At 41.3% G+C, this 27,101-nt stretch overlaps 1 protein-coding gene across 10 annotated transcripts in view; it reads right to left on the reverse strand.

Annotated features, from left to right (window-relative positions):
• Positions 1-27,101, reverse strand: part of LOC116926109 (synaptotagmin-7) — a 38,416-nt gene that overhangs the window by 7,704 nt on the left and 3,611 nt on the right. For 2 of the 10 annotated variants that reach the window (XR_006649346.1, XM_045176789.1), the window contains exons 4-9: positions 20,973-21,286; positions 10,353-10,364; positions 9,065-9,184; positions 7,642-7,882; positions 6,547-6,687; positions 3,058-3,205 (exon numbers count right to left, since the gene is read on the reverse strand). Coding sequence is in view for 9 of the 10 variants with exons in the window: in XM_045176789.1 (XP_045032724.1) it covers positions 3,058-3,205; positions 6,547-6,687; positions 7,642-7,882; positions 9,065-9,184; positions 10,353-10,364; positions 20,973-21,262 (952 nt within the window). In the remaining variant the exon portion in view is untranslated. Of the gene's footprint in view, positions 1-3,057; positions 3,206-6,546; positions 6,688-7,641; positions 7,883-9,064; positions 9,185-10,352; positions 10,365-16,305; positions 17,203-20,972; positions 21,287-21,499; positions 21,964-27,101 lie in introns of those variants that run through there. The other 8 variants (XM_045176792.1, XM_045176790.1, XM_045176791.1 and 5 more) reach the window with 8 other exon arrangements.

Consider the following 27,101-nt stretch of genomic DNA (forward strand, 5'->3'; position numbering starts at 1 on the left):
TTTTTTTTTTCTCCCCTTTCGAGGGGAGGGGGATGGCGTTTCCTACAAGTCGATTTGTTTGATCCTGGAGCTGTGCACGATCAAAGACTTTACACATCGACGACGTAGAACATGGAAACTCTCTTGTGAACATCAACGACGTGTGGCGAGTTGACGAACAACGGAACAAGGGGGGAGAGAGCCAAACTAAAATTGACTTGGTCTAGCCGCTCTGATGATGAGACTCCGCATTATGCAAATGTGGCCGTCCTTGTGGGCCAGCAGATTGTGCCATCTTTTGTGGCTCGACGTCTCTCAAACGGCTCAAGTTGATCACTCGCCTTTTTGTTTTGTTCAGTTCTCAAACAATTTGTTCGTCAACCGATCCACGACTGTTGATCGTCAGCAACAAGAGTTTAATTATCGCTCGTTTTCACGACTATAATTAAGAGAAAAACAAGAAAGGAAAGGAAGGCTCTCGTGCGCGAGGTTATGCGGTACGAACATGAATCATCGAGTCGAAATTCTATACTCGCAAACTGCGGCCGTCAGAGATGAGATCAATCAAATCGCAAACGTCTACACACGTGAAATATTGTCGATCGTCTGCGCCAAGCCTAAATCATCAATCTCTCAGAATGCCACCTCCATTAAGTTAACATTTCCCCGACTAACGACTAGACGTTATTTCAATTAAATTTCCTTACATTCAATAGGCACAGCGGGCCGTGTATCAAACGTGAATTCTTCCCTCTTTCTCATCATCATCATCTTCATCGGCGTACACGGATGATCCCAATTATATATTTAAAAATAATAATAATAATGCCGCAAAGAGGAATAGTTTTTTGCTTCGTATATGAAAACTCAGCGGAGGATATGTAAGACCTAAGGGCTCATTTTCCGCTCGTCGCCTTAAGTCTTTCCATCTTTGCCTCTGGTCCGGCTGTGTGCGACGAGCTATAATATTTCTCCCTTCTCATTTTATTTTAGATTATTATTATTTTTGTTTTATTAACAGATCGTTAATGACGATGGCCGCCCAATCGATTGCTGGTACGCCCTTGGGCTGTCACGAAGACCAAGCAGCGACACCCGGCGCAATAGTAAATAGGAAGGAGACGGGCCAATGCAAAAACAAGCCGAAGCCGAACTGTCTTGAAGAGACAATCAAAACGGCATATGCGAGCAGAAGAATCAAGTGAGAAATCCATCAAATCGAGTGGACAGGAAATGAATCATTTCGCACGCGTCTGCCTACTTTCCCCCCACCAATCGACAAAGAGAAATAACAAAACGTTTATGATTCATCTAATAATGATAGGAAGCCACTAGCCCACAAAGAAGGAAAGAAACAACACCAACAGCAAATACATAACAATGTAACCCGTTCGCTATTCGCTTCTTCTTTTTCATTTGCAATGTGCCTACGTTTCGCACTAAGCGACCGCGTGTGTCAGCTGGATCAATAACAATAGACTCGGCGGGAGTAGGGAACCTGCTGCTCCCGTCTGTATCCAACATTTCGTGTGTGTGTGTGTGTGTGCCGTGTAGTTGTGGCAATATCAGAGCGGGGTGGTTAACTGACTGCCAACAAACGTAATCGCTGTTGGGTGGTGTAGGAAACAATAAGAAAGAAAACTAGGTGGGACCAGCGACAGCCAAACAACAAGGAACAACGTAATTGAATGATTTTGTCTTGCCGGACGTGTCCATCCACTGCGATGGACCCGGTCTGTCTCAACTCCCAGAAATAAATTCATCAACAAAAGCCATTAAGAATCCAATATATGTACATCCTTAGTTTTCCCTGGACACACACACACATACACACGCAGTCGGCAATGGAAAGAGAGGACCATTGTGGGCGTTCGGGGGAGGGCCTGAACGCGGGTATTGAACTCGTCTCTGTTGGCTCCGCCCCTCATTTGGAGGGGGGGTAGTATAAGTTCGGTGTCAACCTCCGCGTGAGCCCAGGACAACTAACGTCTTGTCTTTTTAATGTCTCTTTCAAAATGGAAAAGATTCAGCAAGAAACAATCGAAAAATGGGCGGCGAAGTATAGACAGGAGGCTACTCTACCCCCCCCCGACTGTCGTAATTGCCACTAATTAAAATTGATAACGAGACGCATCACGAATGTCTTCAACAACAACAACGAAAAATAAGCTTCTTTTGGCAAAGAACAGATGCGACTTCAATCGTCCCTCCCAGTTGAGAATGTTGAGAAATTATTGATTTTAATTAAGACATTCACGCGCGCGCATTCATCTAATGTTATCGTGTCAGCATTTGTTAAATTTTAAAAAAAGGGAAGTTCATCCTGAACGTTTGGAAATAACAGCTAAATAGAACGACGATTGTTCCTTTTTGTGTCCCCCCTCCCCCACTATTTTATTGCGACATAATTGCCACAATCCTGAAACTAACTCGGCTGGGCATGACGAGCGAAAACGATGACGAAGAAAATGAGAGCGAGCAAAGTGACGTTTTTAGTTGTGCAGGATGGAACAAGCCGACCGGAAATCATTTTTCTCCATCATTCTCCACGCTGATATATTTTTGGCGAGTCGTGCACAAATAAAAAAATAAATAAATAAAAAAACCGAGCCTTCGCATTTGTCACGGTCAGTGAATCTAAGGCAACGACAACTGGCCAAGTTAAAAATATTTAGAAGCTTTTCGAAAAAATTGGCAATCGAATTGCACTGGACGTTAAAGATAACGAACGTTTTGATTCAAAACAACAATCAAAAATCGCAATAGAAAATAAAAAAAAGAGTTTCCTCAGAATCGGCGGACACCGGATGTTACGTAATGCGGTTAGCCAACCCCCCCCCTCCCCAATAAAAGAAAAACACAACCTCTACATTCATTTAGTGCATCAATTCCACTTGGTTTTGTTGCCATGGTCCGACGTGCCTCTAACGTGACTTACGAATGTCCTCCGAGACTCCAAAACTCAGAAGCTTTTCATTTAAAAAATAAATAAAAAGGATCTTTTTTTCCCCCCTTTCTTTCGCTACTAGTGTTGCTTATAACCCAATACACGAAATGCAATCCCAACAACCAAAGTACCTTCAAAGTAGAATGTCTCGTTCCAGCGTGGGTTGAGCGTCCTTCTCTTGATCTTGGTCTCTAGCCGGTGCTTCTTGTCCGGCAACAGGGTGACACGTACGTAAGGGTCTGACGTGCCGCCCATGTCCATTGGCGGCAGATCCTTGCCCTGTTCCCAAACGCAAAAATAAAATTCAAAAAAAAGGAAAAAAAGGTTCGTTAGTTTTCTAGATTGACAGATGACTCACGTCAGGCAAAAAGAAAAAAAAAAAACAACAACATTTTTCCTTTTTGAAACGTAAATGACGTGCTAGACGCCCAATGGCCGTGTAACTTCTTCAAACGGGAATAATCGTGTCCGCCGTTGCCATAGCAACCGGATGCTTTTTTCTCAAATAAAAAGGTACCAATACGAAAAAAACAACCTTACATTACTAAACAGGGAGAGGACGACAAAGAGAAGTCGACAGACGTCCCATCAATTGGATTGGCACCACTCACGTTCCTTGTCTCTCTCTCTTTTTCAAACGAACATATTCCATTCAAACTTGTTTTGTTTGGTTTTTGTCTTGGCCCAGAGTTGGCTGACGGGCAGGTCGGGAGCAGGGTGACCTATGCCAACTTTCTTTTTTGTTTTTTGAGGTAGAGGGGGATAGATATTCAACTATTACTGATGAATGGTTAATAATGTTGACGATCGTGCCGCGAGGTGGATGTGGTGCGTGTACGGAATAATTCAAAAGAGTCGTCGGCTGTCGAGAGCAAGTTGCGATGACAAGAGCTGATCATTTCACGCAGTTCGATCGATGTCGTGAACCGATAATACACTGCGGCTTTTTGCACCATCATCGCCAAGTCTATCCGGCATCAGCCGGTGGATTTAAAAAAAGGAGAAAATGGGAGTTTGACAACAACGCAACAGCGGCCTCTCCTCCTCCCCGCCAATCGATTCGAATTTCATCAGGAACTTGTCGGAGGGGATCGGCTAAAAAACGATGCACACAACTCTCGCCCTACTACGATGGATATTTCACGGCACAGCAATCAATCCGACTGATTAAAGTGTCCTTCATCATCACGGCATCTTTGTTTATTTCGTGAGAAACAAAGAAGCCACGATCGATTCTTTTCCCTCGTTCAATTTTGAAGTTCATTCGAAAATAAATCAGGATTAAAAAAAAAAACGCATATTGTATAAAAAAAAAAAAAATGTAAACATCTGGCGAGATGTTTTGGAATTTGCATATCGAAAGAAAAAAAAAATTATTTTGTTTTATAATGTCGTTGTAAATTTGAAATTCCAAATTTTGCTGCGAGTCTATTGGTATGCGTTGGCTGTTGCCATGGTGAGCGAGCGTCATCATTTCGCTCCAGCAGCTTGATATACTTTTCAATCGAATTTTTTTGTTCTTTTTTCTTTTTCAAAATTGATTTTTTTCCCCCAAATATTGTCATCATGTTCTTGCTGTCGCCGATCTACTTTATATTGTCTTTCTCCTACCGAGTGGGGGTAAGGGGGCTGGACGATTGTCTTCCACTTATCCCGCGATTTTCAATTACTTATGCAAAGTTTATGATGCGATAACAGTTGCTGTTCCATGACCACGGCCGCGTGATTATCGATTGACACGAAAGCGCCCCCCCTCCCCATAGACGTCGGGCACGCGTTAACAAAGTTTCTACTCCAAAAACTGATTAATGAGCGCATGCAAAGTCTATGCCTAAAGACTCAGCGCCGCCATCGCGAGTTGCACTTGCTCCGAATCTCGTGCGCCACAGCAGCCAAGCCAACCGAAAGCCATGCAGATTGCAAGCCAACACACTCTGAGAAAATGGACCGACATTCTTTTCTCCTCCATTTCCGTCCTTTTCACGACGTTCAAACACAATAATCGACTTTTTGTTATTTCTCTTTCGAAAACTCGCCCATTCTAAAGACGGAGAAGGAACCCCCCCCCCTTCCTCCAGCTCCTCTTCTTACAATCAATATGAAATCCCCGCCAATACACACACGCAGAGCGCAGAGAAGAAGGAAATATCTTTCTTCCTTTTTTATTTGGTTATTTTTGGCCTTCTGCACGTATTCGGGCATCGATCCGTTCGCAACGTCAGCCGTCCTATTTCCTTGTCACTTATATTTTCCCTTCGTAACGTACGAAAAGCTAATGTTTACGCACCAACGTGGACGGCTGTCATTTAAAAATAAAGAAAGAAGCGGCGCGAGGAGATGAACGCCAATGGTCGAATGAGGTTCAATTACGAGTTCGATGTTGAATTTTTCTTTTATAAAGCGGGAAGCCCAAATTTTTTGAAAAAAAACAAAACAAATGCATTTTGATGGCAAACATGTGGCTCGTGACACGAGAATAATTGAACGACTCGCAAAAATACATAACCAAGTAGGTCTTCTATTATGCACTGCCCCCCCCCACCACTCCACGTCTCTCTCAAATGGAAATATCAAATCGTAAACGTCGAGAAAGTGTAGTGGCCTGACATCTTCATCATCGGTTTGGTTAGCAGAGAGCGCAGCCGAGCCTTGACAATTGTTGGCTAGCTTATTATTATAAAGAATAAACAAGTGGAATGCTAAAACAGGGGGCCGAATAGACAGTTCCCTATCCAAGTTGGGCGTACATACTGGAACACTTTCTTAATTTGATTTTTATTTTTTTTTTTCGTCGTCCTTGTGCGTGTGTTGCTTCTTCACGCTAACGTGATGGACGAGGCAGATGTCGTCCACGCAATTGGAAAGAAACGCTGGAATCAGACAAAGCAGAGGCCAAATGTGGGCTACGAAAAGATGAGACGCACACATTTGCAAAAGCAGCTGACGCTTCAACTGGTGCAGCTTTCGACGTTCATCATCATCATCATCACGGCAGGGAACCCTGTCACTGGGCGAAAACTATGTTTAATGAGCGATTGATCGTCGTAGAAGCGAATCTCTTTCACAGGTCCCAATCATCCGATCGGGCCACGTGATCGCACGGCTTTGCTACTTGCACAGTTTTCTCTTCCATCCATTCGCATTTAATTTCTTAATTAGACGTGCATAAATCCTCTATTCCAGCCTTTCTCGGACGGGCCCAAGTCTATCATCCTCTCTTTTCTTTTTTTATGTGTGTTTCCCCCCTTCAAACTCGTTTACCTAAGCGATTTATCCCCTTTGGTTTAGTTTTAAAGACGTTTCGTTAGAGCATTCGAGGCAATGCTCATTCAAAAAAATATATACGATAAAATAAAAAGGGACGCGAAAACGTTGCCGTCTGCTGTTATTGATGTGGCAAAATAAAACTCTTGGAAGAATGGCATTCATTTATAATCTGCCTATTGGCAAATAGATGAATGAGAAAACGAGCAGCTTGCGCGCCATTGATGGCATGCCAGTCACGAATTCCATCATCTTGATGAAATTTTTTTTTGAAAATGGGCAATAAAAAAAAAAGACCAGCCAGGAAATAGGAAGACATAAAAAAAACAAAAAACAAAAACGGAGATTGGACTAACCTGCATGATTTTGAGAATGAGAGTCGTGTTCTGGAAATCGTATTCGAGGCTGAAGTGGATCTGGCCAACGTTCTCCGTCGGCTCCGAATTGTCGATGTACATGTCCACCAGGGATATGGAACGATTCTGCCAAAAGGCCATCTGCACGTTCCAGGAGCGCCGAAATGGATCCCAGTCACAATGGAACAAGCCAACGACATGAAATAAAAGGAAGAAAACAAAAACAAAAACAAAATAGAGAACAATATGATTACAATCGAAAACTGTCGGGATCACTTCACGTCACACGACCCCCCCCTCAAAAAAAAAAACCCCCAATCCAGGGCATTTAAAATGTATGGAACATGGGTGTGTGTTATTTCTCAACTTCTCTGCAGACGAACGTCATTTGTGGAACTTTTGTTTTGATTTTATGCAAATGCGATTTTTTTTCTTTTGAATGATTTGATCATTAACACGATTAAGATTTTCTTTTGTTTTTTTCGAGAAAAGCTAAAATCGCAAAGCCGTTTCCGCTTTCGTCCCCGGAAATGCGATTGGCACACGTGCCCTGTGTGTGAAATTGACTAAGACAAAGACAGGAGAGCTCGGATTTTTGGGCCAGGAAAAAAAAAATAAATAAAAAAAAAATGTTTACAGACGCCCCCATCCGCAATAATGGCGCAAAAGGAAATGGCGACGTTGAAAATGAGCCATGAACAAAAGGGCGAAATAATTGACTTGATGGCAGAAAAGAAAAAAAAGGAAGAGAGGGATGTGCGCTATCGAATGTCAACTGATGGGGTCGCTCCTCTCTTGCTCCATAATCAAAGTGTCGTTAACAAGATTGGGTCGACGGCCTGAAGAGCACTAGCCAACAGAGTCTTGGCCAACTTTCTCAAATGACAGTAAAGACAATTGAAAAAAGGATAGAAAAATCAAATAAATAAATCAAAGAGTTTGAGTTCACTTGAACGCCTTCGATTTCATCGCTATTGGCGGGCCCACTTGACGAAGAGGGCTAGCAAAAATTCGAGTGGCATCGAACAGATGTGGCCGTTGAGACGGTGCAACAATCAAAACAAAGAATTTGATTTCAATAAAAATGTGACATACCGATGGATGCTCCTGTTTCTGGCCGGCAATGCTCTTATTCATTGCAGAGGACGGCGCTGGGGACGAGGTGGGCGACAGGGACGAGACAGGTCCACCTACGGCGCCCAGGACCGAACCTCCAGGCGAGTGGCTGTTGGCTGCCCCATTTCCGACTGCGTTTCCATTGCCCGACGGTCCGCCGTTAGTCGAACTGTTGGATGTAGACACCGCCCTCGCTCCGATGTTCAAATTTCCCGCCGTCCTGCCCGGCGTTTACATTTTCAAGCCGACACAATTGGAGCCACGGTAGAAGACGAATTTAAAAAAAACAAAACAAAACAAAAGGCAATTAGTTCTGTACACACACACACACACAATCAATTTGGTTAGTCATCCAGGCGTAACGGTGGCGTTTTGATTCGGAATTAATACGAAATATTTGGCATGAAAATGGAGGCTGATGATCAACGAGCCGATTGTCATGGGCTCTTAATACATTCGCAATCGACGAGAAAAAGATTGGAAACACTTTGTTGGCCGTCTTCCCATTGCCCTTGTTTCCCGGTTCTACAAACCCAGAAGATAGGGAGGGGATCTCTTTGGCTCGTTTGATTTGCTGTTTGAATTGCATCTCCATCTACTTAAGTTTGGCAAGCCGATAATATTTCGTGCATAACAAGAGCCGATTTTCCAGCCAAGTATTTCGCACAAAACCTTTCAAAATAACACGGGTAATGATCAGCGGATCATCATTCAACTTTTGTTTTCTGGACGTTATGACATTAAGAAATTAAAACAAAAAATAAATAAGATCAGTGGTCGGGAAAGGCTTCCGTTTAAAGAATGAGGAGAGGATCATCTATGAAGCGTTTAATCTGAAAAAAATATGTATATAATATAATAATGTTTAGAGATTATGTTGATTTTCAATGGGGGTTGTTTTCTGAACGCCTAAAATGGCGCCTTAGAGAGAGAGGGCTTCTAAGTGAGATGGGATGTAATCCTTACTTTGTGGCAAAGACTAACAAATACTAAGACGAAATAGAGAAAAAAAACAAAGATACAAAGGGGGGTTTTTTAAAAGAAAGAAAATACTCTTTCAAAACTAACTGCAATCAAGCATGCTACTGTCCAATATTAGAGAGGGGGGGGGCGACCATTGTTTGTTTTTGTTTTTAAATCTACCAATATTTATTAAATATCCACAACACACATTCTATTGGAAATAGTTAGAAAAAGAAGATTTGAAGATAAAGGTTGGAAAATGTGTGTGAGTGAATTGTGGGTATGTTCAAACAAAAGCATGCTAATAGAAATAGTTGAGCATCACCTGACTCAACATTAGATTTTTTTTTGATTTTTTTTTTAATGTTGTCCTCGTTTCAGATTTTACTTTGCGTTTTTTTTTGTGTGTTCTGAAATGTTTTGCGTGACTGTTCATTACCTGAGACGATCGGAGCCTCGCCGGCCGTTAACGGGCGTCGATGTGGTCGAGGCGGAGGCCGTCGCGGTGGCCGTAGCCGGCCGCGACGTCAACAGCGGCAGAGTCGCACTGACTCCCGCACTTTTTTTTTTTTTTTACATTTACAAATTAAGAATTTGTGTTTCGTTCGACCATTTTTTTTTTTAAAGAGAAAAATGGCCAATAACCAACACAATTACGTAAACAGCGAGCGAGAAGGTTGAAGGTTTAAACGACGAGCAGATCGTGGTAGCGGTAGAAGTAGTAGAATGGTAGCGGTGGTTGGTAGAAGTAGAAGAAGAAGAGCCAACAAAGAACAAGGGTTTGTTTGTTTTTTAGATAAATCGCTAGACAAATCATTACGATAATCACGAAACAACTCAATAAATTTTTAAAAACAAAACAAAACAAAAAAAGGCGGGACATTCAAATGAACGTGATTTCTTTGAAACATTCCGACAACTGTCGATCATCCTCATCAATTCGTTTTGAGCTTTTTCTTTTTTTTTTTTAAACTAAGTATCTTCTTTAAATCGATTTGGAAGGCGCTCTACTATTGAAACCAAAACAAATCGATTATGTTAAGCGTGTGACAAAATATCAACTACCAAAAATGAACAAACTGCAAAAGTCTTTTGCTGCCACTATATAAAGATACTTCAAAAAAAAAAAAAAGAGTATACAGTACAATTCTACACAAAAATCGCATTCAAAAAAACCCCATTTCCTTCCTCTCTCTTTCTCTTCTTTAAACTTACTAACAACAAATAAAAATGAATACCGGGCCCGGGGAAATACAAAAGAAAAAGATGAAAACGACGGAAGAAGAGAAGAAGAAAGTGCGGTATATAGAAAGTAAGAACGATGAGATTACACGAAATAAAAAGTGATAGAATGGCAATATATACTCTTATACTTGCGCGACTCTCTCTTTCTCTTGTTTGATCACGCTAGACGACGACCATTCCTTTTTTTTTTATTTCTCCCTCCCATCTCTCTCTTTCTCAAATCTCATGGACGCGCGTCTTTAGTCCAACAGTCAGCCGTTATCAAATAAAAGGCGCGAATATAAATAAACATCTAGACTTTTGGATAGTGTGTACGCATACATCCGAGAAAGAGCTCAGTGAGTCACGGTCAAAACAAAAGAGAACTACGGTGTTGAAAAAACAAAACAAAACAAAACAAACAACTGTCGACAAATCAATAAAAAGAAATAGACAACAACAAAAGAAGATTGACAAAAAAAAAAAGTGCGTGATATACTTACTCGAGTTGGGCTCTGCACGCGCCCAGATAAATCAAGTAGTGGACGATCGACGTGCGCGCGTAGTTGGTGGATAGTCGATACACAAGTCCCATAAATCGATAGAAATACAAACGAAATCAATAGAATTGACAAATCAAAGGCAAGGCGACTTGCAGCAAATACGAAATAAGAGTTTGAAAATGTTTGGATACGCTGGCCGTGGCAGTGGGAAAAGAAAAGGGGGGAGCCCTTTGAAGTTGTTATTTTTTGTCACCGCCCGTCCAATTAGCACAGAGTACATCAATTGACGTGACCCTGTGTGCGTTTAGCCCTCGTGTTTTTTTTTGTGTGTGGCATTGATTAATGAAAGCTTAGACTATGCACTGTGCGCATCGCTTCGTCTTCCTTTCAAACCGTTTCAAAGATCTTCTTCTATCTTTGGTCCTCCATTTTGTTTTATTTCAAAATTGCGCGGGAAAATTTAAACGATTTGACATACACACGAGAGCAAACCAAAGACAACGAGTAGACGCTGTCGGAGGAGCCATCCCGTGTTAATTTTATGAAGAGCCGTTCGATTGGGAAAGATGCGCACGTAAAAGAAAATGACACTCTACTCGGCTGTAGGCCGTTTAGTTACTTTATCTGCAACTGTTGCGACATCAAAGTCATGGCGTCTTCATCGAACCAAAAAAATAAAAAATAAAAAGACGGGGAGTTGCTCCGGGTAATAAACTTAAGAGAACCCGGCAAGAAGCAATCGAACCGGATAACAAAATGCAATAATCAATTCACCGGAAATACCCACGCCGCGTTGCTATCTCTTATTTTATCCCAAAGAAAAAAGGTTCAAGACTCTTCTGTCCCGCTTTTGTGCGTGCGCAGAAATGAAAGAATCCCTTCGTGATTTTCCAGGGATCTCGTTCGTACGGGACGCATAACAAGATGCAAAGCAAAAGGTTTAGCCGTTACGTACGAGGACGGCAAAATGAAACATGTTCATGTCCACAAAATTAGAATATGCAAGCGCTTTGCTCGGCAATTTTGGCCGCAGATTAAAACCAACAGGTTGACCTTTTTGCAAGGCGAGTCAATTGGTTCGTACCTTTACCACATCTTTCTTCTTGTTTATACCAAACGATTTGTGACGACCGCCTTGCGACTCGTGAGCTGACGCAAGAGATTTGCGCGCGTGTTCCACGTGCGCAGCGGTCGCCATTGGCAGGTTGTTTTGGAGGCAGCAAACGGACATTTGAAAAAAAGACGGCGGAGCAAAGAGGGGAAAGGAGCCAAAACTAAATAACACACGAAGGTAAAGGATAAGAAATAAAGAGACTGAAAGGAGGTCGTAAAATATTCAAATGTGGGTGTCAACCCAATCGGACTGTCAATTTTTTTTTTCAAACTGTTCCAGCCGTATAAGACGCTAGTTTGTGGGGGTCATCGTGTGGGCTCGATTGGATTGCTTCCATCGAGTCCTCCCCCTTTTCTTTTGCCATTTGGATGGCAAGCCTCAGCGCAGGCGATCCATCGGGTGGGGTCAAACGAATAACAACATCCAAGGAGAACCTTTGATTTGATTTTATCCCCCCCACCACCTATTTCCTATTCTTGTGGCGCTTGTTTTTTTGTTTTGTTGAGCCAGTCGAATCGATCACCACGGCCAAACATTTCGTTCTTCTTTCTCGAATGTCCTTTCCCTTCTCAGAATCGAGGCGTTGGTACACAATTCAATTTGTCCATGATTGCCTCTGGGCCTGTATATATGCAGTCTACTGATCTGACTTCCTTTTCTTTTAACATGTCCTCCTTTTCCGCTTGCACGGTACGGAAATCCGGATCGGCTTTCTCAGTCGGCGCGTTTCAATTCAAGCGGCCTGGCCGATACACTTGGCAGTCCAGTGTAAGAAAAAAGAAAGGCAAATCATAAGGTTTCAAGACCCCGTTCTACACCCCGAATATAAAAATACATGCGGCCACATTGTAAACGAAATTCAAAGACAAATTGTCCGCAGCTGATCTTTCCCAACCTGATTTTGAACAAACACAACAAAAAAAAACGAGGATATTGAAATTCTGGAATCAATGGCGTTAGCCCCTCACAGGGTTTACTGCCGCATTTCATTTCTTTGAGTATTGGAGTTTAACAAGTGTTGTCTATTGTTTGAATACAAAAGTTTTACTATCGCAATAATAATAATATAAACAAAACTATCGGCTTTGTCTGTTGCAAAACGGCGATAACAAAACAAAACCAAAAACCAAAAATAATCGAATCGATAAAAGAAAAATTGCAGAAACAGACAAAGTTTGAACGACGAAGGTCGTAAAAGCTGCAGAGTTGAAATGCTCGTCAAACGCATCTATACAACTTGCGTTCGTATCGGGTCCCAACTTTCCTTCTTTATGGTATTCTCCAACGCCAAGGTGATGAACTTCTTTTGATTTTTATTTTTGAAATAAATAAATTCTACGTCCCAATTTGATTTCCCTTCTTGTCAACATGTTCGATAAGATTTAAAAATAAAAAGACGTGCACCCGAAAATAGTTTTTAAATCAACGTCGACGACATAGCGCACGCGATATGGCACTCCAACACGAAGATCCTCTCTCCGATTCGTTTATCCCCCCCCCATCTTTTTTGTTTTTCTTTTGAACGCTTTTTCGCTGAAATGCAACGAGTTGAAACGTTGCGCCCCCAACAAAAAACAAATGGCCTTTCCTAACCCCCCCGTTTCACTTGCTGCATTCGTTCAAACCGTTACGCAAAAAAAAAATAATGAATAAAAAAGAAAACAATTGATAGAATTAATGTCGGCGCACGACAAGAGCTCAACGCAAAGAGACGCACGAGAAGGTAGTGACAAACGTATTCCACAATGTACGAGATCGATAAATCCCGATGGTGGAGAGAACGGGGCCCGTGTTGCCAAAAGAAAATGGAGAATCGATCATGTTGGCCATCGAAGCTGATGCGTTTCCCGCATATTCGGATGGGCGGGATGAGCCAACGGGCCCGCTACTTTCCTTGGCTTTTTGGATGTGAAAGAAAATTGTTCCAAGTGGCCTGGCCGGTTCTCAACTCGATGGGGGGAGAAACAAAACAAGGGAAATGAGATCGCCTCTAACTTGCTTACGATGGAACGCATCACGGCATCCTCGTCTTTTTCTTTGCGAATTATTCGGCTCTCGCACAAATCGATTGGCTATCGGCTTCGCTCAAATCCACCGACATTTCCCCCCCGCTCCACCCACTTCTCTTTTGTTTTAAACAACAATTTCGTGCCGCGACTCTTTTGTTTCGTTCACATTTCAGCAGTCGGTCTGTTGTTCGATTCGCCAATTGGAAATTCGTTCAACAGTTTTTCAACGGTCGTTGTCTGCACGTGGACAACAAACCGACGGCCCACGTCCATCATCTGCCATTTCCTTCACATTCAATTATTTCTTTTTTGAAACTGCCTTTGTTCGAACGGCCATATGTTTTCCCCTGTTTGTAAATAACACACTAGAGAGCAACAAGAAAGACGAAAATAATAGAAAAAAACATGAAGACAAACGATCCTATTTGCTTGTTCCTCCTAGTTTGGCAATCTGTTTCCGCTCGGCAATTGTCTCTTTTTTTTTTTTCCACATCGTTTCATATATACATCCTCTTTTACGATTCCACCTCACCCACCCACCGAAACAAAAGGGAGGGAAATAAGTGCGAGAGATAGCAGCTCGAAAAAAAGGGTTGCCATGGTGATGACAGTCGATTGTGTACACACAAAAGAAAATAAAAGTTCAAAAAAAAAAAAAGAAAAGAGTAAAAGAGACACGCGCGTTAGCCCGGCAAGTAGGAACGAAATACACACACACACACACATACGCGCACGCTGGCAAATATTCCGTTGATAATAGACTTTGTGTGTGCGTCTGGATGATATTGATGTGGCACAATACATCACACAAGAAAAATAAAAAAACACACCCCCCTCCCATCCTATCCCAATGAATAAATTTCTATATCATTTCAAAATGTGCCAGAAGAAAAAGAAATAAGGACCGCACAAAAAAAAAAAATCCATAAGGGAAAGACTTTTCTTTTCATTTTCAATCCTTACAAATTCTTTTCTCCGCCAAGAAAAGAAAAAAAAAGACGTACGATGATTGAACTAGGAATATTCTTATTCCTCCACATCCCCCCCTTACCCTCCTTTGTTGCTGGAATTTGATTGGACACGGAATCCCTCCCCAAAAAAGGAAAAGTATGAACGACATTTTGTCCCGTAACAACAAGGCGAGCGCCGTCCAAAGTCGTGTAAAAAAGGATACAAGTCGGGACAAAGTCCGCTACTGGCGCAAACGATTGCGACTTATAGACAGCAATCTAACCCCCCTGATGGCCTATGGCCTTGTCTGTCGACCAGTTAGCACTGACAACTGAAGAAAAATCTTTAAAAAAAAATGCGAGGAAAGCAAAAAAAAAAAAAAGAAAAACGTAGTTACTTACTTCCGAAATCGGCCTACCCATAAAGAATGTTTTCCTAGCACTCCCCCCAAAAAAAATGGGAGTTCGCTAAGAAACGAGGAGCTACAAAGAATGGTAAGAGCGAAAGAGGAGGAGGTATATCATTACACTCTAGTCTACAATATAGTCCATAAAAAAAAAAAAAAAAAGGAAAAAGGCAAACACAAAAAACGCGCATATACACCCGGAGGCTATAGAGAGCTCAAGAAGAAGAGGAAAAAAAAACAAAACAAACAAAACAAACTCGGCAGAAAGAAGAGATGAAGTTTGAACATCTTTTGTGTGTAGACGAAGCTTTTCGCAACATCCGGAAAAAAATCAAAAATAAGATAAAATAAAAACTACCGAGACGCGTAAAAGAAATTGATCTGCCCGTTCTAAGTTTGAAAAAAAAAAAAGAAGAAAAAACTCATTTTCAAATACATGTACGCACGCAGATACAGACACACCTCCGTCATTTCCATATCCCTTTCTTTCTGCCCCCCCGTACGCGCGTCGTGGATGTGTGTCTCTTTCCCTTTAGCTATTTGGCGATGCAATCTTTCATCGATCCGGCTGTTTGGCAGACGGTGTAAAAGAGAGACACACAACTTTGACAATTCATCCCCACAGTTTTGTTTTGTTTTTTTAAGGGGAAGGGAGTGCCCTCTCGCATAGCGCCTTACTCGCCTTTTCAAGTGGACCGTTCCAACTTCGTGACTGTTGACCTTTGCCGCACGCCGCGTTACGCATCTAACCAGATAGGCAAGCGAAAAGAAAGTTTTTTGTGTTTTGTTTTTTTTGTGTTCCATCTTCCATCAACAGAGAAAGAAAAAAAGAAAAAGCCTCGCAGCGTTTTGCTTCTATAGAGGCAAACACATCATTTCGTTTGTGACGTCACACATTTGTTGAAGACATTCACAACAACCTTGTAGCACCAGAATAAGCGCAAAGACAATCGAAAAAACCAAAAAAAACAAACCCCCCCTAAAAAAACAAGCAGAATTCAAAAGATAAAAATCACAAAGAAATCAAAAGTAGAGCAAACACAAATCGCCCAAAAAATTAGTTTTTTGCTGCTTCCGGTGACATGAGCCAATTTCCAAAGCTGATCTCTCATACTCTACTGTAGCATATAGGTAATTTAAAAAAACCGACAAAGATACGAGTGTGCGCTACACCACTTGTACATTACTTGTGCTGCTAGAGGGGGACATTGGTCGAATTAAAAAAAAATTAAATAAAAAATGAGCAAAACTCTTTTGCGGGAATGGGTGGGTAGGGGGGGAATGCCACCGTTCGAAATGTACGAAGCAAGAAGGGATGGCGGAGAAGACAAGAGAATGATTCAATTGTGAGACGATGCGGAAGATGTGCATAGGAATGGCGATTTAAAAAAGAAATATACATAATAATAATAATAACTAAGCAATCAAAATATATGATTAAAAAATTGAAAAAATAAATAAAAATGGACTTACATGCTCTGCGAAATGAATTTGCTCAGAGCGACTTTGCTTATCCCGTTGCTCTTGAAACTTTCAAACATGTTGGATTCGAAGAAGAACACGTCGATTTATATTTGAATGCCAAAGGAGACAGAAAGAGAGACGGTGAGTCGTCTCGTTACGTGACTCTTGTGCTGCTCGAAAAAGCCAAACAAAAAACAAAAAAATCTCGCCTTTCTTTCACCAGAGTTCGTTAAAAGTGATACTATGAACGAAGCGAGCGGGTGACATGGGAGAGTAGTATCAATTCCGCCACTAGTGCGTCTGCTGTATACCAACTCGCCTTCCTTTTCTTTCTTTCTTTGCTGAGCTACAAAATATCGCACTCCGTTACTCGTGTCGTTCGTCCCTCCCACCGTTTGTTAGTCGCCCAAAAGTCCCAAAGTTGCTCGACTTTCTTTGCGGGCCGCTCTGTCCGAGCTTGGGTGTTGACGAAGACAACACACACACACACACACACACACCACGCACTCGGTTGTGTGGCCCTCCCTCCCCTCCGCTTCAATCAGTTTGTTTCACCATTCCAGACACGTTCGACAACGTGTGTTGAGAAAACACACACACACAAGACACACACACACACATTAACACACACACACACAAACACCCAAGACTTGAGGCGTTTTTGTTAACAAAATTTTTTACGTCCGACCGCTGGTGTTGCGCAACAATCAATAATTTAAAAAAAAAAAAATAAAATAAATGTAACTAAGAGAAAAAGAGAAATCAATCAATCAAACAGTTTCGATTATTTTGCGTATAGTTTTGTTGTCAAAATAAAAAAAAATAAAAATGACGTGATTTTGTTTTTGTTTTTTTTATTTGCCCCTTTTCTTTCCCGCGAAAAATAGAAACTTTTGACCGCGTTGCACGAGAACCAGTTGGCTACTGAGTCGCATGGCCAATATACACATCTTTGCTAGCTATAGCGAGAGGGGCTAGCGCGAGTTCCGACTACCGTCAGACGGGGGTGGCCCGCGCGCGCCAACGCCAAAAGAAAATTGCGCGCGCATTCCCTCGGCAAAAAAAAAAAAAAATGTTCGATGCGAACATCTCGAGCGTCGCGAAAAATAAAATAAATGCATCACTCTACAAGAAATTCTTCTGCATTATTCAAACTAATTTTATTTTATTTTTAGCTTCTCAGGCCTTACCGGTGTATAGGAGCACTGTCCTCTTTATTCTGCGGCTTCTCTTCTTGCTCTTCAACCCTAATCTTTTGTCAAAATAAATAAAGCACGACACCCTCCCCCCCCTCCCCTCGTCCGGCCACACACACACACACATATATAGTAAACAAGACTAAAAAGCCATGGAGAAATGGCTTTTGTGATCTCCCATTTGCGAGCTACTGAGGAAGATGCCAATCCCAATCATCAGAGGAGCTGGCCATCTTCATATCCATTCTTACTTACTATTATTATGATTTTTCTCTTGTTCTTCTTCTTCTTCAGCCCTCCCCCCCATTTTCATAACCATTTGTTTTTGTTAGGCAAAGACAAGAAAGCAGAGTGAGAATGGCGGGGAAGGTTGGAGAGAGCAAAAGAGAAAAACGGAAATCACGTGACGGTAGGCAACCAAAAGCAAAAGCTTTTCACGGCGCTGAACGCCCCTATACTTGGAGGCAGCATAGCAATTATCGATCGACGTCAATTACACCGCGTGCCGCAAGGTGCGTAGTAGGGAGAATGTCGGCGTAGACGGGGAAATCAACGGCTTGAAAAAACACGAATGAAAAAATGAAAAAACAAATAAAAATCTTCTGAATAAATTTAAGGCCGTGTGTCACAAAGGGGGGGGGGGAAGAAACAAAAACGAGGCAAGCTTAAAGAGTTGGTAATAATAATAAGCGCTTGATCAATAATAATAAGATTTGCAATTCATCAGACAGAGAGAGAGAGAAGCTTATGCCAAAAGAGTTTCTTACTTTCGTGCTGGTCGATCTTTATCCGTCGATTTGCATAAGAGATTTTTTTCTTTTTCTTTTTTACAACAACAACAAGAGCGACAAAAGGCAGCACATTACAAAAGACCAAACAACTTCTTTTTTTCTTTTTCTCTTTTTCTCTCTCTCTCTCCCCGGAATTATGAATATGAATGACGAGGTCTATATCAAACTTCTTTGGGCTTTTTGGCTTCCCCAATTTTTTTTTAATCTTTAACTTACCATACAAGTAGGATACGAAAAAAAAACTCTCCTTTAAGCGATTTTCTTGGTAAACCAACAATGAGGAGGGGGGGGGGCCGACGTTTTATCGGAACAAACAACGAGAAAGCAAAAAGACAATGTTAAAAAGAAAAATAATAAAAAAAAACTCACAAAAAAGAAAAGGAAAAAATAAATATTTCTGCGAAAGTTACGGATTGAAGCTGTTTAATCGAGCATAGATAACGAGCGGGAAATTCAAAAAAAAAAATGAATAACTTGCCAAATTCAATACAACAAGATGATGATGTTTCATCAGCTATTTTAAACGAATCTATTGCTCGATCGAAACTCGAAACCGTAACATGAAACTTTAGACTATTAAAAAAAAAAAAAAAAAAAAACTTAAATGTTTTTTTGTTTTTTGTTTTTTTCAAAGGCGCGATATTCAAATTTAACGCAAAGTATCTAGATTATTTGCTGCTTTAAACTCTCTTTTAGACTTATCGTTCGTTCGTTTTTTTTCTTCTTTTTCCTGGTGTGTATTAGGAGTCTGGTTACACGTCTGCTGCATAACAATCCCCCCCACCTCTCTCCGACAGCTTTGGATAGAGAAAAATAAAAAAGAAAAAGAAGAAGGGAGAGCTCTACTACCGCTATTCGCCATGAATCATTACGAGGCCTTTTCCCTCCTGTTGCCCTAAACTCCCTCCCTTTTTCTTCGGGACGTTCAGTTCGCTTTAGATAAACAACAACGAAACCACACACACACAAAAATAAAATAAAATAAAATAAAAAAAGGAAAAAGAATATTATGGGAAAATTTCAGCTATCGATCTAAATACAATTTCCGGGCCGTAGCTAAGGCAATACGTTCTTCTGGTTTGGTAGGAAAGAAAAACAAAACAAAACAAAACAAAAAGAAAAACAATATGGCAGAGGCCAGCGACAGCAAGATCAGTCGATTAGCTTCGCCTATTCTACAGACACGCACAAGACAATCAAAATTGAAAAAAAGATTGAAAAAGAACTTGGCCTAGTAAACCAGTCACAAAAGTGTCGGGCCATCAATTGAGAGAAGTTTCTTTTATTTCCAAAAAGACCGTCAAACGGCCACAAGCCATAAGTTTCATACGATTTAATCAAATGGCAAACCCATTCCAAAAAAAGACGGTAATGGAACAACCGTTAAATCCATACCGTCAGCTCACACACACACACACACAAAAATAATAATAAAAAAAAATAAAAAATCCTGAATTATTGAAATCTAAAATCGACAATAAACAGGCCCCACCACGGTTAAGTTATTACCTCCCTATTAAAGCTAAAGATATCAACCAGTACGTAAAAGACGGCTGCCGGGCACAGACACTTGTCCACGACAGGCGGAAATGTTCAGTCAATGAAGTTGGCCGATCGTCGGACACCCATTACCCATGATACAGTGTTTTGATCAAAAGCAGAAAACAAAACAAAACAAAAGAACATCAAAAACAAAAGAAAGAAAAAATGGGGACACGGAATCAAGCAAGAATCAGGACTCTAATGCCAAGTTAGCACGCGAGTCACAGTCCTTCCTCTATATCCGGGCTATACATTTAGGTCGTGTTATCTTAACGTGTTCCTCCCTAACGGGCCCGCTATACCATTCGCCATTGGCGAGTCACGTTGATCCTTCAATTCAATTGACGTCACAGTCGCTTCCAGTCTTTTCGTGTAAATGTCACTACAAGAATGTTGGATGGTAAGTGATAACTCGCAAGGCTATGTAGACGGATTGGGGGGGAGAGAGAGAGAGCAGAGGAGGTAGTGCTACCCAAAGTAAATCTTCTTTCAAAAAATAATAATAATAAAACGGAATCAGTTTGGGTGTTAAGTTAACTACCAAAGCCGATCCGACCGAGAGTTGGTGCCAAGTTAAGATAAGTACGTATCACAAGGATGGACAGTGGAGACATCTTCATTAGGCGAAGTGCCTCAATAGGAATTACAACGTTGCATTCCAAGAAAATCGTCCAATTTTTTTCTTTTTCAGAGATATCAATTGAATTTTTTTTTGTGTTACCCTCCCCCTTTTTTTTCAACTTAAGAAATAAATTGTTGCAATTGAGCAATAAACTGTACGTCCGTCGATCGATATGACCCATATCCCGACATGAGCTTTCGCCATTAAAAGATAATAAATAATATTTCTTTCCTACACCCCCCCCCTCACATTTTCACACTATCAAAAAAAAAAAAAAATTGATGATGGGGGCGGTTAAATCTCGTAAATAAACCAACTACACAAGACGAAAAACAGCCCCAAACGCCGCCTATCAACGGCTCTCGTACAGCCAAACATATTTTTTCTAATGTGCAAGATTCGGATGATAGATGGCGCAACGTGTCGGACAAAAATCGCATTTGTGTCACACACTCAAAGAAAATGGATAGGGATAGGGATAGAAGAAGGAAAAGAAAGATAAATGGCAGTAGATAAGCGACTTACCCGACGGAACGTGTGCGGATGAGGGGCGAGCGGAATCCAATACCACCGAGATTTCTGAGTTTGCGGGTGAATCCGGAAGATGACGACGCATGGCTGGCCATGGCATAATATTGCTGCTGGCTCTTGGGAACGGGCAAAATAATCTCCTCCTCCTCGAGATTGGCGCGATGCGAGCGGAGCCGCTTGCGACGTAGGTGGAGGCAGTAACAGCCGACCGCCATTAGGCCGACCCAAAAGAGGGTACCCAGGCCGATCAAAAAGATAGTCAGCATAATATCCGAGCCTTCCATTTGTTCCAGCCTGGAGACCTGATCCTGTTGTACACACAACAACAAAATTCAAAAGAACGAAAAAAAGGAAAAATCAATAGACGAAAAACAAAAACAAAAATCAATAAAAATTCCGCCAATTCCGGGCGGAATAAACTACGACGCCTCGAGAAAAGAAGAAAATCCAATTGTGCGATAGAACTTGAAACAAATTGATCTGGCCTTTTGACTGCAGAATCGATACTAAACAAGCGTTACATTTTGAAAAAGAAGAATTCACCGGATGTGTGGTGCACGTAATTGCGACACGGTCAACGAATTTCTCCTGGCAACAAGCAAAAGCGTCTCCCTTCTGCAACCAGTTGGATTCAAAAAGAAGAAGAAGAAATAAACAACTTTCAGTTTTCTTTTTTTTTTTTTTAGAGTCAACGTGTTCAACCCCACCCCACTTCCGGAGGATTCACTGGGCTCCAATTCGACGTGAAAACGCTCGTCCGTTCACTCGAATGGAGCCGGACGACAAGTTGATTCCATCCAAACGATTAAAAAAAAAGACGAAGGGAAATAAAAAAAAAATAATAATAATAAATACAAACGCGTGAATGATTTGGAATTTGTCGTTTCCATATGAATACAAACGCCCCCCAAACGTACGAAATAGTTTGGGGTATATCTCTCGAAGAACCAGCGACGTGACAACGAAATGACGTTCCATGCAAGTAAACGACAATGACACACGAACGTGCTCTGCACAATGAAAACGCATCTGAAGCGGGACACGACTCTTTACTTAAAAAGTAGATCGCAATAAACTTCAATGGCATCGTCATCATCCCGGATGTCGATAGAAAAACAAAAGGCGGGAAAACGAGACGATTTGAAACTTCAAAAAAATAAAAACAAATCGACTATTAACAGCGATAAAATGACGCAATCGAATGTTAGTAAAAATTTAACTGCACATGATTTAGATATCGAGGAAGACCCACAACGAATCGATCGGTCCGTTTCGATAGAAAAACAAAAGGCGGGAAAACGAGACGAGTTCAAACTTCAGAAAAATAAAATAAAATAAAACAAATCGACTATTAACAGCGATAAAATGACGCGATCGAATGATAGTAAAAATTAAACTGCACAAGATTTAGATATCGAGGAAGACCCACAACGAATCGATCGGTCCGTTTTCACAGTTAAAAGTCACCGGCCGACTAACGAACGCTCTTCATTTGACACCCTTTCGACTGCAATGTAAAGAGCTTTTTGCCCAGCGCAAACGGGGCAAGCTTTTTTTTTTTTTTTACATATACAAAATAAAGTTTCAATTTGAGTATGTAAAATGTTCATTAGTGCCAGCGGGAATACGACAGACGAGAGCAAAGTTTCCCACCCAAAAAAAGAAAATGCAACTCGAATTAGAGCCAACTCGGCTCGGACTAATTCGGCGGCTGGTTAATTGTCAAACTTTGTCACGAGTTGGCAACGCGGCGCACACGAAAAAAGCGATCCCGCTTTAAAAAAAAAATAAATATTGTACCATCAAGTCATGTGGTAGAGAGACAAGAGAAGGATAACAAACAACTAGTGTGGTAGCGATGGTAGCAGCATGGCACGTCAAACGTATCCTCTAATAAATTTAGAGACTCGATTTACGGCCAAACCAAATCTACACCACGAATATGTTTCTTTAATGCGCATAAATATCAAAGCCATTCGTTTTGCGGCAGCAGCCACTAGGCCGATGAAAGGCGAAAATGTCAGACAAAAGTAATCAGAGAAACCATCAAAAACAGACGAAACAAAGGCCGAGTTCATCAGAAAAGCGCTCAATAAGCTGCTCAAAGGACATTGTTACAAAACAAGCCAACAATAACAATGAACCGACGGGTTCAAAGAACCATCCACGTCATTCTTAAAATGCTTTAAAAGAAGTCAAAGAACAACACACACAACATGTCGTAATCGTGTGGGGGTTAGGATGTCGAAACTTTGGCTCCAACTTACGCAATTCCAAGCGAAGTTTCGTCTATCAATTAAACTAAAATGACAAACGGAGGATGCGCAATTCATCTTCTAGTAGTAAAAACAACTCCCCCTTTAAAAAGAAATGGTCTACTTTTGCATAGACGCACAGTTTCTTTCATCTTTTAGGGAGGAAATAAGGAAATAAGAAAACCCATGAAACTACTCAATGCCGGAATTGATACGTGGACAATGGATCGTCATAGACTTCATTCCGTCAGGCGGAATATATCCTCGCAATAGGAAAGTCAAAATAGATAAATAAATAAATAATCAGTAGATCCAATCACTTCCGACACAACCCTCGACAGTTGTGTAATGGATGTTTTCTCTGAGGAAACGGACGACGTACAATAAAGGCATTTTCGGCCATCCCCGCAGGAGAACGGTTCCATATCCTTTTCTTTTCGACGAATAATTGCATAGCATTCGCTTCCCATCCATACAATACCCCCTACTGCAAGTACCGTTCAAGTGGCGCAACACGGTCAATTTAAATAATGTATGCAATATCGCTGTGCACAAGAGAAAAGGTGGCACAGCCGATCGAAACTCTTGAATACAAATTTCACAGCGCAACAAGACTAAATGGCTTAGTTTCAGTTGATCCATTTTTGAAAAGCATCGCTGTGTACTGAATTTTGCATTCGTTTTTCAAACGCGTGCCGCTTTGCTTAACCTTTCCCTTTGCCTCCCGCACCAAAGACAAAAGAGAAATGAAAACAAAACATGACTCATTCCGACAATTGGGCTCATTTCAAACGAAAACCGCCCAAAATGGATGGGACAACGAACAACAACGCCCGTTGATCAAGACGCAAGTTTTATCAATTCCGCATCGTTTGTTATGTTTTGTTTAATAAACAAAGATATTCATTGCAACAAACGGTTCAAACTGTGCGCAGTCTACTAATGATTTGAATGCGAAGAAAATGCAACGGCCGCGAGCGCAAACGGACTATTGATTGGCTCCGCCAGAGCACAGAGCATATGTGCGTGTATGCACCTACCGTGTGTTCCAGTAAAAAGAGCTAGCGGGCAGGAGGAGGCAAACTACGTATACAAAAAGCTGCAGGCTAGGGTTGCTGAAGCACCAAGAAAAGAAAAGAGATCGATGCGTATACTTAATTGTTGTAACTGACAACATTTCGTCGTCGATTGTTGGGCACGCGTCCAACTCTATACGAAACAACACGCGTTTCAAGTTTGCCCCGTCTTTCCACCTAGTCATTAACTGGTGGCTACAAACAGAAGCTTTAACATCTTAAGCTCGGCAAATCATGCACCAAATAAAAACTAAGTCTGGGGCTGCTGGCGTGTTGTTACGCCATCGTTGAAAACAAAAACAAGTAAAACACACGAAACCGTTGGGATGGGATTTTCTTTTCTCAACGGCTGGATTAAGTAGAGCGACTCGCGTGATGGATATAAACTTGTTTGATCATCAACTAAACAAACGAGCGTTTAGTCTTTAGAGAACAGACGACATCCATCAACTCATTGCAGAACTTAAAAGGGGGGGAAGAAAGAAATGGCGAAAACCGGAACAAAAGCCAACGTCAATTGAACCCGTTAAAGGTACACTCTTGGGTAATAAGAAACCAAGAGGATAGTTCATCAATATTCACGTCAAGTAATAAAAAAAAAACACGATTGAACCGAGTACTTCTATCCATCCGCATTAATTAGAAACGAAAGAAAAGTTAGAAAGCCAATGCCAAAAACCTACACCAACGTACATTTCGAGTTGACATTTAGTTGACACGACTCTCTTCTCTTATTCCTAATTAATTCGTACCATTAGTTCATTTAAAAACAACAACACACACACACACACACACACAAAAACGAGATCCTCTTTGTCACCAAAGGGATGGAGCAAAGAGAATCGAATTACGAAACGCTGGGGCGCAAACTGCAAAGCAACAAAAGTTGCCTCCTGAAATTAGAGCCTCTCTCTTTACTTTTTTGAAGTTAAACAATTGAAATTCAAAAAGGCGAAAATAATACTCTTTCGCAATGAAATATGCAAATAGCTATCGCACGCAAACGAGAATGATTTTTTTACATGTTTAACGGTTGATTAAGTTTAAGCAAAAAAAAAAATTTAAATGGCGGAAGGGGAAACAAAATTTATGAGAAATTACGCCTCATATCAGTCGAGTTCATTCTCATTTGGGTTCTCTCTCTCTTTACCAGAGGCGGAATTTATAACGAACACAAGGTGACTGACGTCAAACTGGCGAACAAAAGAAAAAAGAAAAGATGCAACACGAGTAACAATTTTCAACGCTTTCATCCTTTTCGCCCGTCCTTCAATATCAACATGAAAGAAAATCAATTATTTCTCGCAAATCCAACTCACGTTCGCATTTCTTCCATGCCACATCTGAGGCAGGTGACAATCAAGGCTTGTCGGTACCCCAAAGAATAAGCTTCGCCTTCTTCCCTTCTTTTTTTTTTTAAAATACTATTGATCTTCTTTGCTAGTCTCTCCTGTCTGCAGAAGCCCCCCCCCCCCAGTTATTACCCATCGAACACGACGATAACATGCGGTGGTGGATCTTCCTTTACAACTTAAAGAAAAGAAGAAAAAAAAAGAAAAATCTTTGCCTATTATCGTGCAGCCATGGATCATCGATACGACACACCTCCGAAGAGACACGACGCCTCTACGCCACATTTTAATATTGAAAAAAAACAAAAATGTATGGTCGAGGCTCGAGCGATAAAGGATATGTGCGTCAACTGTTCGAAGAAGCAAAAAAAAAAAAAAAATATGTAAATAAATAGGGCAATAAACATAAACAGAGTTACCTACGTTTTATCAAATGTCAAATTTTAAATCAAAAGTCATTTTTTATTTTTCAAAACCACAAGTAAAGGGCTGATTACGTGTCACTCTGAAAAAATCTCTCCGGACATGCCCCTTCCGCCAACCCACAATCAGTTAAGAACACGATGCAAAATAGTGAAGCCCCGCCATTTGAATATCTCATAAATGAGGCGCATAAATAAAAATAAAAAAACAGCGCTGTCGTGCGCCGCATTACAACTAAAATGTCGAGTACTGATGCAATCACACTCAGTCTGAAATGTGGACAAAAAAAAAAAATGACTCGATCGATCGGCAAATTATGCACAAAAAAAATAAAAATAAAAATAAAATAAAATGTCCACGACAAATAACCCTAAAGACGCAGGCCAACACAAAACAAAAGAAACGACGCCAACTATTCACCTTAAAGGCAGAATATTCTATCGCATAATAATATCGAAAGTCAGTAGTTGTTCGCAGCCTTCCCAACCACCCCCCCCCCCAACTCCTCTGCCATTGTGTTGTGCGGATGCAACAGAGCGTGCAATGCCCATCCATCCGCGGGGGACTTGGAATAACAAACGCGTAGACTCACGCCATAACCGTATTCTTCTCTTCTTTTTACACCACGGGGGACACGGACGGGGAGAGCACGGATCGATAAAACTAGTGGGCCCGCACACCGTGTGCGTGCCGCATACGCTGGGCGTGAACGTGCCGACATGGCAATCAAAACTGGACCAAAGCCATTAAATGGCAAATAGGTCAGCTTACATTACGATTGATTTAGTGCAACAAAGGGTATGTGAAAATTGGTCACAGCTCACACGAAAGAAAAAAAAACGACCGCAACGTCAAACACGGTTTAACATGTAACCGAAACTTGCGGTGCAAGTTTACCCCGTTTCGGGCAAACGGATCGAACCGGGGTCGCGGAGAACCAAACTTCAAGATGGATTACATCGTTCACTTAGATTGCCAAGTTGTTTCTTCTTTTTTTTTCCCCCCATTTAATTCAAT

This window comes from Daphnia magna, linkage group LG7 (genome assembly GCF_020631705.1).
Source record: "Daphnia magna isolate NIES linkage group LG7, ASM2063170v1.1, whole genome shotgun sequence".
NCBI classification, from domain to species: domain Eukaryota; kingdom Metazoa; phylum Arthropoda; class Branchiopoda; order Diplostraca; family Daphniidae; genus Daphnia; species Daphnia magna.